General features: G+C 40.9%; 1 protein-coding gene across 50 annotated transcripts in view; it reads left to right on the top strand.

Moving 5' to 3' along the window:
• Nucleotides 1–12,287, top strand: part of NEB (nebulin) — a 232,153-nt gene that overhangs the window by 151,240 nt on the left and 68,626 nt on the right. For all 50 annotated transcript variants that reach the window (XM_057317597.1, XM_057317600.1, XM_057317623.1 and 47 more), the window contains 16 exons: nt 2,970–3,074; nt 3,175–3,486; nt 4,194–4,298; nt 4,864–4,962; nt 5,159–5,260; nt 5,396–5,503; nt 5,923–6,234; nt 7,543–7,647; nt 7,754–7,858; nt 8,226–8,333; nt 9,128–9,235; nt 9,329–9,442; nt 9,883–10,080; nt 10,473–10,577; nt 11,274–11,378; nt 11,479–11,583. In XM_057317597.1, coding sequence (XP_057173580.1) covers nt 2,970–3,074; nt 3,175–3,486; nt 4,194–4,298; nt 4,864–4,962; nt 5,159–5,260; nt 5,396–5,503; nt 5,923–6,234; nt 7,543–7,647; nt 7,754–7,858; nt 8,226–8,333; nt 9,128–9,235; nt 9,329–9,442; nt 9,883–10,080; nt 10,473–10,577; nt 11,274–11,378; nt 11,479–11,583 — 2,196 coding nt within the window. The remainder of the gene's footprint in view (nt 1–2,969; nt 3,075–3,174; nt 3,487–4,193; nt 4,299–4,863; nt 4,963–5,158; nt 5,261–5,395; nt 5,504–5,922; nt 6,235–7,542; nt 7,648–7,753; nt 7,859–8,225; nt 8,334–9,127; nt 9,236–9,328; nt 9,443–9,882; nt 10,081–10,472; nt 10,578–11,273; nt 11,379–11,478; nt 11,584–12,287) is intronic.

The raw sequence follows: 12,287 nt of genomic DNA, 5'->3' as shown, positions 1-12,287 counted from the left end.
TTACCAAAACTTGTCAAAGATAATTCCACAAAGGAAAACTGTAGACCAGTAATGAGGAAAATCCTAAATAAAATATTAACAAATAAAATTCAGTAGTACATGAATATGATAGGAGACAAATAATTAGCGTTCATCCAGGAATGCCAAGAGGGCTCCATATTCAGAAACCTAATAATGTAATAAAACAAAAGAGAAAAATCACACATTCATCTTGTTAGATTTGAAAAAAGGCATGTGACCAATTCCAATATCCATTCTTATTTTAAAAAATAAAATCCTAGTAAAATAAGAATAAATGAATATCATTTTGATGCGACTAAAAGCATAAATCTCAGATCAAAGGCCAAGCTCATCCTCAGTAAGTTAATCTCATTCAAGCTAGGAAAAAAACAAGGATGCCCATGGACATCACCGTTATTTAACATTTGCTGGAACTACTAGCTGAGTGAGCTCCTCACTCAAGCTGAAATAATCACATAAGAGGAAGAATAAAAGCTAAATATTGGGTTTAAAAGGCAAAATTATCATTACTTGTAGGATAAATCATTATGTCTGGAAAAAGGAAGAGAATGAGCTTAAAAGTCTATTAGATAAAATGAGAGAATTCAATGGTTACTCTACAACTTAAGAAAGCTCAAGAAAGGTATTGTCTTCATGGATCATAGAGATTTCTTATATGTAGAATAAATATGACCCTAGAAGAAGGCTCCTGCCGTAGTGCAGTTCCCCATAGTTTGGAACTTCACCTCTTTCAGAAAATAACAAGTCTCTGTGAGAGAAGGAGACCACCCAGCAAAGATTCCTCACCGTGTGCCAAACCATACCCATCAACTCTGTTGTCATGAGATAACTTCTTCCAAGAGATGGGAAGAAAATAAAATTTGGGGCACTGATATATTTTTTTCAGACGAAAATAGTATGGTGCAGTGCCCTGTCATCACCAAGTGACAAGTTGGAGAGGCAGTTCAGTCTTCAGCGTAAACGGACTCCTCAGCCTCTTCTTTTCGATACAGAGGCATCTTTGGCTGGACAATCAGGGAAAGTCTCATGAGCTCTCTTTTGCCTAATATATTTGTCAGCTGCAAATACCAGAACCCTACTGTTGATATATTAATGTAAGCAGGACTAGTGTTTGAAACTATGGCAAAAGTGAAGTTGTAAACTTTAGATGTTTAGATATTCGATGTTAAGACATTAATGATAATGGCTTGTGCTTTGGAAGAAATCAAACACCCTATTTGAATGCTAACCAAAAATGTACTTTTTTTTTTTTACACATGGGGTCACCATTACTATAATCTTGATAAAATCCACTATTTAAACTTGTTTCTGTCATTTGGGAAACACAACTTTTTCAGGATATTTGTATACAATTTTCTAGTTAACCAAGCAAATTCATTAAATTGACTCATTTACTCTTCAAACGAATCATATGAGTAAAATAGTGTTACTTTGTTTTTATTAGATGGGAAGGTTGAGACTTAAAGTGATTGAGGAATTGACCCATGATCTTAAAGTTAGTAGATGAAGTTTGGCCTCAAACTCAGATTTTTTTCTTAATAAAAAATATATTTGACTACATAAAAATTTATTACATAATTAAAAATAGTGTAACAATATATGTAATAAAACTAAATAATAAAAACAAAATATTTTAAATAACATAATAACAAGTTTGCATTAAATATTCTCCAATATGTTGAAATTTGAAGAATACTATTTCTTTTGTACAAAGAGTCTATTGTTAAATAGAACCACCCAAAATTCATACAAAAACTTGAATGAAAATTCATACAAAACTTACCTGTACTTAGAAGGACAAAATTTGTATGAGCACTCATATTTCAGATATGCAAAGCCCATGAAACTATGAATAATTGAAATTCATCTCTCCTTTCTGCACTGTTAAAGCTCCCATATTCATTGGTATGATTTCTGAATTAGACACTTAAATTACTGTTATTTCTGAGTCTTTCTGACGTCAATATAGAATGTGTCCATTTAAATATGAGCATATATTTAAAAAGCTATCTGTAAATCAGTCACTACCCTAATTAACTTCTCTATACAAATAAAAACACACTGCATTTTAAAAAATGACTACTGTGTAGGCGCCTGGGTGGCTCAGTCGGTTAAGCATCCAACTCTGGATCTCAGCTCAGGTGTTGATCTCAGGATCATGAGTTCAAGCCCCACGTTGGGCTCCATGCTAGGTGTGGAGCCTACTTTTAAAAAATAAAAAGGCTGTTAACCTCTAACTGTCCTTCAGAATGAACATCTATTATTATTTTTTTTATTTTTATTATGTTATTCACCATACGGTACATATTAGTTTAGTGTTCCATGATTCACTGTTTGCGTATAACACCCAGTGCTCCATGCAATACGTGCCCTCCTTAATACCCAACACCAGCCTATCCCATTCCCCCACCCCCTCCCCTCTGAAACCCTCAGTTTGTTTCCCAGAGTCTGTAGTCTCTCGTGGTTCATTCTGCCTTCTGTTTACCTCCCCTTCATCTAAGAAACCGTCCCGGGGAAAACCTCCCCACCAATATAAAAGTCTATAATTCTGAAGATTACAAAATTAAGTTGAATTCTAAAATTAAATAAACTGAATTGTTGAATTAAAGAAATCCGGTAATCCTCATTAATGTCTGACGTTAACCTTATCCCAGCGCTACCAAAACGCTCAGTACAAAGAGCCGCTAAGCCCTGTCATATCAACCATGAGCAACTACATAGAAGCCATGATTTTAATTAGAAGGAACTCTCGTCAAGCCAGATCTTTGGACTCCAGACACAATTTCATCTTCCAGCAGTGTGGTGGAGAATTATTCTTTTACCTATTCCCTTCTTAACTCACTCTGGGACTTCGAAACTGGACTGCTTTGATATTAATTCTACTTGAACCCTTGAAGTTATCAGTACATCTGAGTCCGAAATGATACCCTATTTTTTCTCCTCTTTAGAAAATTTACCGCGAAGATTGGGATGGAATGAAGATGAGCTGTGATGTACGGCTGGATGCCATCCCCATTCAGGCTGCCAAGGCCTCCAGGGAGATTGCCAGTGACGTAAGTGTGGCCTTGTTTGACTTGTCAGTTTCTAAGCAAAAATCCTAGGTGCATCAGGAGTACATACTGTGATCCATCTGCTTTGTTTTTCCATCTTCAGTATAAATACAAGCTTGACCACGAGAAGCAGAAGGGACACTACGTGGGGACCCCCACCGCCAGAGATGACAACAAGATCCGCTGGGCCCTCATAGCTGGCAAGATCCAGAATGAAAGAGAGTACCGGATGCACTGGGCCAAATGGAAGACCAAGTTCCAAAGCCCTGTGGATATGCTTTCCATCGTGCATTCTAAAAATTGCCAGACCCTGGTCAGCGACATTGATTATCGCAATTACTTACACCAGTGGATATGCATGCCTGACCAGAACGATGTGATTCAGGCCAAGAAAGCCTACCAACTGCAAAGCGATGTGAGTGGGCTACGTTTTAGGATGAGCTCTTCTATCATTTTGCCATGACTCCCAGAAAGTTTATATCCTTAAATTTTTGTATCTTCGCTTTGTGTCTTTATAAAGCCAGGAATTTGGTTTTAGTTAGACCTTATAGTACAGTGTCAAAAATCAGCAAAGCCATGAAAGATCTGGATTCTGTATCAAGGAACAAATGGTTGTGTGAATATAAATCTTAATTGTAACAGTATAAAGACAACTGCTGTGAAAATATTATTTATGGAATTTAAGTAGTAACAGAGGTTGATATCATAAGTAAAACGCTGGCAGTTGTGGAAAGGATGCAGGCACAGACAAGTTTTTTAGTTAATACAGTGTTTAAAAATCTTGAATGTTTTAAAATCTTGAATTACGTTGCCAAGGTTTTTAAATCAGGAAATTTGGGGTACAAATCTAAGATTTCTTAGTTCTTAGGAAAAATCAGAGACTGAAGCTCCGGACATGCATTGGCAACAATAGCTGGAGCTGAAGTGAGTCTAACCCACTTTAAATAGCAAATAGAGCCCCCAGTTTTCCTGTCACCTGACCACCTAATGAATTTACTTATGTTACCTGCCTGGCTGCTTGAGTATGTCATCCGTATATGTATTTCTCCATCAAACCGAGGGATAGAATAAACAGGACCGTATGAGCAGAGTTGCTGAAATCACTCGGCCTTGTTTCCACAGGCTGTCTACAAGGCCGACTTGGAATGGTTACGTGGGATCGGGTGGTTGCCAAATGATTCCGTTTCCGTCAATCATGCCAAACATGCTGCGGATATCTTCAGTGAGGTATTCTAAGATTTTTTACCCTGCCATTCGGTGCATTTCCTGGGAGACTGAACAAAAATATACAAGCCAAAACTCAAGTCATTCCCCATCGGCAATTTTAACAAGTGCAGCTGCTATCATTTAAGCCAGACGTACCTTTTCGCAAAACAGTCCTCTACTGTCCCTAACACATCAGGGGACCACATCTGTAATATAACATCCAGCATACTCAGCTCATGCTTGGAATTATATAAAAGGAAAACATCTTTTGTCAGCAATGGCAATACGCTTGGGAGAAGTTTGTCCAGTTGAAAAAATGTATTGAGTAATATGATACATGGAACGATATGGTATATGACCTTGGTCGCTAAGCAAACCTGCTACTTTAGAATCCTTGGGAGATATAAGAAGCCAACCCAGTTGTTAAAAAATATGCTAAGGAAAAGGCCGAATTGCCAAGAAGGTGCTGTTCAACTCTGGCAGTTTACACTTCCAGTAGAGAAAGACCTTTAAACCTAGTGTCTCTTTCTCAGCTCAGGCAGGACCAGAAACTGCTACCGTCTGAAAGCTATTTTCTTTCCTATAGAAAAAATATCGCACAAAAATAGAAACTCTCAACTTTACTCCTGTGGATGACAGAGTTGATTATGTGACTGCAAAACAAAGTGGCGAGATCCTCAATGATGTAAGTACATGGCTCTCATCCTAAAATTGCCCAGTCGTGAAATGTCATTTCCAAAGCTTTCCACCTACGTTAGCTCAGCATGCAATCGCTGTTTGCGATACAGATTGTAATCATTGAGACAATGCTCAAATTTGCTCGGACAACGTTATGTTTTCTTCATATCAAGTAACTTAAGCCTCTTGCCTCTCATTTCCAGATTAAATACCGGAAAGACTGGAATGATACCAAATCGAAATATACCCTCACAGAAACCCCCTGGCTGCACACTGCCCAGGAGGCAGCTCGAATACTGGACCAGGTATGATTTTAGCCAGATGCCGGTACTCTGTGTGGGGACAGAGCACTATACTGTAACTGTGGGACATGGATACACACGGTCAGTGCCCCATTCCGACTCCTTAGTGTAAGCCTCTGTTGTGGCTCTGTCTTTTAGTACCTCTACAAGGAAGGCTGGGAGAAGCAGAAAGCTACGGGTTACATTTTGCCTCCAGACGCGGTGCCATTTGTTCACGCCCATCACTCCAACGAAGTTCAGAGCGAGGTAATCTACCCGTAGGCGAGTGCACGCGGGAGTGCTCCTGGGGCTAGCAGGCCCGGCCAGGCTTGGGGGTGGTTGAAGTACCGCTCCCTCCTGTCCTCCCTGGGGGCTTTGGGAGTTTGGTCTTGTTTTGTGGGCTTCTTTAAAAGTTATCCTTTCGGTGCCTTAGTCTTTCTTCTAGTCCCTCACTTCCTTAAGATCTTAAAGCTTTCAAATAAAATACAGGCAGAATTAGAAAGCCAATATTTTTTTTCTAATTTTAAATTGATATTTCTTTATATTTATTTCAATGCTTTTTGTTGTTTATTCTCAGGGAGGCAGTTGACAAGAGGCTGAGGGGCTGTATCTGCTGAGGTCTCAAGCCCCCCTTTTCCTTGAGTGCTTGTCAAAACTGATGCAATCTCTATTTTTTCTCCGAGCAGCTGAAATACAAAGCTGACCATGTGAAACAAAGAGGTCATTATGTTGGTGTCCCAACGATGAGAGATGATCCCAAACTGGTTTGGTTTGAGCATGCAGGCCAGATTCAGAATGACAGACTCTACAAAGAGGATTATCACAGAACAAAGGCCAGGATCAACCTACCTGCTGATATGGTGTCGGTGTTGGCCGCCAAGCACGGGCAGGAGCTCGTCAGTGATATTGATTACCGTAATTACCTGCACCAATGGATATGTCATCCTGACCAAAATGATGTTATCCAGGCAAGGAAGGCCTATGACCTCCAGAGCGATGTAAGTGATTTTGTTTCTTAATTATCGAGAAATGTACGGTATACTCAGAATTATCAGCAGCACTCTCGAAGCACCAGGTTTTGAAACTTTAAGCCATAAATATTGAGTTTGTTCCCAGAAGGGTATTAAGCTGGGTATGAAGTAGAGAAAGACCCGGAGCGGTGATTGGCTGACAGCTGCCTACTAGTATATCTGAATAACTTTCAAAGTCATTAAAAAAAATTTTTTTTGCAACATCTCACATTTGCCTGGAAAATTATCAGCTGATATAATAATTGGCTTGGGGTGAGAATGGAGAGTGAGTTGGATTTTAACAATATTAGTTGATAGTGTAGTCGAGGACCTGGGAATGCGCCGTTCTTGCTTTGCCAGGCATTTTACTCCTGCAGGCATTTATGAAGGACTTGCTTGCAAGGAATCAAAGCAAAAGGGAAGCCAAGTACTGATGAGCCTCATGAGGGCCAGAATCCCTCACGCAGAGCTTTGGTAAAGGTGGGGTAGAGAGCACATGACATAGGCCATCTTGCAGTGAGGCCTGAGTCAGGACCTCTAGCTGCCACCAGCAGTCAGCAAGGAACAGAAACTGCACCGACGTGATGCTCAGGTGTCCCTGGGAGCTAACCCTACCTGGTCTTCTCATTACCAAAGTGGAAACAGGAAACCAAAGACTGCCTGCAGCACAGGTGCTGAGCTCGAATATCCCACCGCACTGTTGCTGCGGCAGAATGACCGTGGTGGACCTTTAGCCAGACTAGCTGCTCCATTGCAGTTGGCGAGGGGTGGCCTGCGAGAATCCAGGCACTAGGTGGGGGAGGGGAGAGCTAGGCTTGGTCAGAGGGATGGGTCCCTCTGCTCTATAATATATGAGCATTTAGTCATGTCACTTTCTTTATATAGTCTTAATGTCCCACATATTTCTAAGTAATTACATATAATTCCATCTAAAATTATATCCTCCTTAGTAAAACCTTTTCTTAGGCTCACTGCTGAAAACAATGGCTCCCTGCCCGTAACTCCCACAGCACTTGAGTGTTCCGGCTTTTACACTCTCCCCTTGTAAATGACTTCTCTTTACACTAGACTCCTTTATACTTAGCCCTCAAAACACCTAGGACAGTACCTCACTCCTAATAACAGGCTCAAGAAATATTTCTCAGGTGAATAGGTGAAATCATGACCGAATCAATGAGGCACCAGTCACTAGAGAGAAATCCTTAAAAAGCTTCTGAAAAAGTTGCTTCCGATCTACTGTCTGTAATCCTGTGTCAGTCATTTATACCTGCATTGTATCTCTCTTCCTGCTCTCAGAATGTCTACAAAGCTGACCTGGAGTGGCTCCGTGGCATTGGCTGGATACCCCTGGATTCTGTGGACTACGTGAGGGTTACGAAGAACCAGGAAATGGTGAATCAGGTACACAAAGCCTGTTCTCACCCAATGCCTGGCCCCCTTGCCTGCCGTGTGGGGGCAGATACCCAATGGAAGGAGGCCAGTCTTAATCATCTCTGTTTCCTTGCAGATAAAATATAAGAAAGATGCTCTTGACAACTACCCTAACTTCACAAGTGTGGTGGATCCTCCAGAGATTGTCTTGGCTAAGATGAACTCAATCAATCAAAGTGACGTAAGTTTGCTTCACCTATAACGGTGTGCATGGACTGGGGAGTTCGTTGTCTGTCATCGACTGCATTCACCTACCTCCGGACAACTGCTTATAAGGAAATGGACAATGGGGTGGGAAACTATGAGATCATCTTTGGTGAGAACGTCTTAAAAGTCACTAGTAAGAGGTACACTGTACTCACAGAAAGTATCTATATTCTTGTTCAAATTATTCTATTAGGTAAAATGAACTGAAATTCAACCAGTTAGTTTTAAATCTCTAAATGCAGACTGATTATTATCTTGCTAGGTAGAAACTATGAAATTTTAAATATACATGCATATTAACCAAAGGTTTTGTTTGGTTTTGTCTTGTTTTTCCTCCTTAGGTAAAATATAAAGAAACATTTAATAAAAAAATAAAGGGCAAGTACATGTTTTCTCCAGATACGCCATACATCACCCACTCCAAAGACATGGGAAAACTCTATAGTACTGTAAGTTTTATTTTATGTGATTTACACCTCACTTCTTAATTTTAAGCTCTTGTCAGTATTCATATCCTTGGCTGATTTTGTGAACCACTGAGCTTATTATTTTTATTGTATTTAGTCTTGTTTATTAGAAATAATTTGTCTTGTTTATTAGAAACAGCATTTATTCAGCTGGTATATTTTTGAGCTCCTGTGGTGTTCCAGGCACTGTAGGAAGCACTAAGGAGCTAAAGCTCGATAAGATAAGCCAGTCAGGAGCCCATGAGAATGAGGACAGACATACAAGTCAACAGATAATAATGTATCAGGTGCTATCACAGCTCCAGGCACACACAGGACTGAGCACCTGCCAAAAGGGAAGAGAGGAAAGGCCAGTCCTTCTTTAGCAGGCACGTATAAATATCTCCAGCCAGCAAATGGAAGACTTGGCCTCCAAGTTTTAATTCATCTAAGCCAAAGGAGGATGTGTGTGTATGTAGTGGGTATGTATGTATGTATGCCCAATGGGAAGCAATCTTTGGTGATTGTCTCCCTACGTGAAAATTTATTTTCACTTTTATTAGAACTGTAAATATAGTTCAACTCGGTTATAAACTGCCTCCTTATCTATAGATTTAATATGCAGTAAAATCAAAAAACTCTGCCATATTCATAGGAAGGCACAAGAATGGCTCTAAGTGAAGGTGTAAGCTTTGCCTCTCAACAAATATTTTACTGGGGTTTTACTATTTTCTTTTTAGCAATATCTGAAGGAAGTTGACCACAGACTTTTGTTGACACCCATTTCTTTGTTCCAGATACTATATAAAGGGGCATGGGAAGGAACCAAGGCCTACGGCTATACCTTGGATGAACGCTACATTCCCATTGTTGGAGCTAAGCATGCCGACTACGTGAACAGTGAGGTCAGTGCTTTCTCCTCGCATGGGTTTAAGAGTCTTCACTGGGGAGCTGGTTAGAAAATCCCAGTGATTCTCAATGTTGTACCTACTTCACAGCTTAAATACAAAGAGACCTATGAGAAGCAGAAGGGCCACTACCTGGCTGGGAAAGAAATCAGTGAGTTCCCTGGTGTGGTTCACTGTCTGGATTTCCAAAAGATGAGGAGTGTGGTAAGCAAAGCTCGCTTTCATAGAGGATTTGTACCCTTCAGTGTACTGTTAGTCTGCCTGTCTGTAACTTGTTCTTTGGTTGAGAAGGGCATGGAGTCCTTCTTGAGATTCATCCCCACCCCTGCCAGTTAACCTTGTGTACCTTTGATAGCTATGGGATTCCTCCCTTTCCCTCCCTCCTCCACTATCCCCCCACCCCCGCCCCGCAGTGAGGTATCTAAGTTTGGAAAAAGGAGAAAGCAACAAGGTAACTCTTTACCCCTGTGTTATGAAAGAATGGGACATTGAAAAAGAAGAACATATTGACGTCTCTTTTTTTAGCCTTTGTTTCTTCTAAAGGTACTGATCTATCCTAGAGCTAAGACTCGAAAAGAGATCAATTTGAATAATTAACATTTGAATTCCTTTCTTCTTTTTGTCTTTAAAAAATGATTCTTTAGTTGAACTACAGAAAAAATTATGAGGATACCAAAGCAAATGTTCACATCCCCATCGATATGATGAATCACGTGCTGGCTAAACACTGCCAGTACATCCTCAGTGACCTGGAATACCAACACTTCTTCCATCAGTGGACGTCTCTCCCGGAAGAACCCAACGTTATACGGGCCCGAAATGCGCAGGAGATCTTGAGTGATGTATGATGTCCCTTCTGCAGCTTGACTTAGTTACAGGCTTCACTCAACCATGCCTTGGCCCTCCACGCTCCATTTGTCCCCGTATTCATAAATGGTGCTGCTTTTTCAAACACAGTGGCACGAGTAACCACTTTTTGGTGTAAGAATCCCCTCTGAGCCATGTGACACCTATGTTAACTATTTCACCTGCTTTCACACTGGACTAAATTTAGCTATTCCTCTCCTCCTAAGCTTCTTTAGGTCAGTGCAGTAAAGACCTCCAGCTGTTGAGAGGCCCACCCTGTGACCACTAAGCACTAAGTCCAGCCAACATCTGAGACGAAATTATCAAAATGCCCAATCATAAATTCAGTTAGTACCTGTGACCTTTCATCATTTCTTCTTTCTTGCAGAATGTGTATAAGGATGACTTGAATTGGCTGAAAGGCATCGGATGCTATGTTTGGGATACACCTCAAATCCTCCAAGCCAAGAAAGCATATGACCTCCAGAGTCAGGTGAGATCTTCCTAGAACGACAGGCTCGCTGTGGATCAGTGGCCTCCGTGGTGCGCTCAGTGGGGTGGCAGCCGGGCCAGCCGTGTGCCAGGCAGAGAAAGCTGCTTTAACAGTGCAGGCTCCAAGGCAACTGAAGGCCCCCTGCCCAATAAAACCTCTCCTGGTGATCTGCTCTCGTGTTGGACCTTCTCAGTTTTAGTCTCTCCTGTGGTGGAAGCATTTCATGTTTATAACAGAAAGTTTCCTGAGAGGTGTTTCATAGTAGACATCTATACTAAAGCTGATAAGGCCAACTTGCAGAGAATAGAATGCAAATGCATGCTTTGACCTTAGGTAGATAAGTTTTGAAGTAAAAAATAGATATTTGGACAATTTCCCAGCATATGATTCGGCTCTGACAGGGCAGGTTAACGGAATGTTGAGGCTGTGGGTCTGTAGTCAGGGGTGGGGCGCGTGCATGGAAAAGACAACATGGAGAAGAGGACCTGACGAAGAGCCCGACCCCACTGTTGGGCAAGACAAACTGTTCGTTTTGACAACCGTACAAAGTCGGCAGGAATATAGAATGATAGCCTCTCTGTTACTATTAGAGCAGAAATCCAGAAATAAATAAAGGCTCATCTAAGTTGGCACAAACTGCTCAAGCTGAGGCAGACCTGTATCTTACCATTTCCGATAACTTGTTTTTCTCTACAGCTACAATACACGGCGGCAGGTAAAGAAAATCTACAAAATTATAACCTGGTCACAGACACCCCACTTTACGTGACTGCTCTTCAAAGCGGCATTAATGCCAGTGAGGTGCGTCTTCCTTGTACTTCTCTTCCAGGACAAGCCATTATTGTCTTTATGTATTTTCGAACAACAGAAAAGAATAACCCATCTTTTTTTGTGTGTGTAGGTGAAATATAAAGAAAATTATCATCAGATTAAGGACAAATATACGACAGTTCTAGAAACAGTGGATTATGACAGAACCAAGAACCTGAAGAGTCTTTATAGCAGCGTGAGTTCTTTTTCTTATCTTTGTCTTTATTCTCCTTTAAAGACAACAAGGGAATAGTTGGGAGAGGCACCTTACCCCCAAAGGTTTTTCCAGTTTTTTCAGGGACCTTCAGATTTCTGCTGTGTCCCATCGGTAGTCCCAGTTACAATTCAGTGAGCCTCAAGCGGAATATTGCCCCATCTCATGCAGTTGACCCAAATTCAGGAGCGCCTTCCCTATTGCAGGCAGGTAGGGTTGAAACTACGCTACATTGACACTGAACGTGTCCTTCCCTGGCTTCTCCAGGGGCCAGCGGCTTATAGCCTACAAACACACTCTTTTTTTTTCCCCCTCCTCTGAATTGGTTAATTCAACAAACATTTTTTTAAACTTCATTTTGAAATCATTTTAAACTTACAGAAAAGTTGCAAAAATCACACAGAGAATTCCAGCATACTTTTCTCTGTAATACAATGATCAAAACTAAGAAATTGATAACGTTGTTGCAGTGTTAGTTATAGACTTCATCCAGATTGCAGCAGGGCTTTCCCAGAATGCTTTTCTGTTTCAGATGCCTGTCCATCATCCCACATTGCATTTAGTTGACGTGACTCCTTAGCCCTCTCCAATGTGATCATTTCTCAATTTTTCCTTGTCTTTTTCTGACTGTGACACTTCTGAAGAACACTGGCCAGTTATTTTGTGGAATGTCCCTCCATTTGGTT

The sequence above is a fragment of the Ursus arctos genome, unplaced genomic scaffold, assembly GCF_023065955.2.
Source record: "Ursus arctos isolate Adak ecotype North America unplaced genomic scaffold, UrsArc2.0 scaffold_1, whole genome shotgun sequence".
Lineage (NCBI taxonomy): Eukaryota > Metazoa > Chordata > Mammalia > Carnivora > Ursidae > Ursus > Ursus arctos.
The sequence above is the reverse complement of the archived record's forward strand: the minus strand, read 5'-3'. Positions and strand labels throughout refer to the sequence as shown.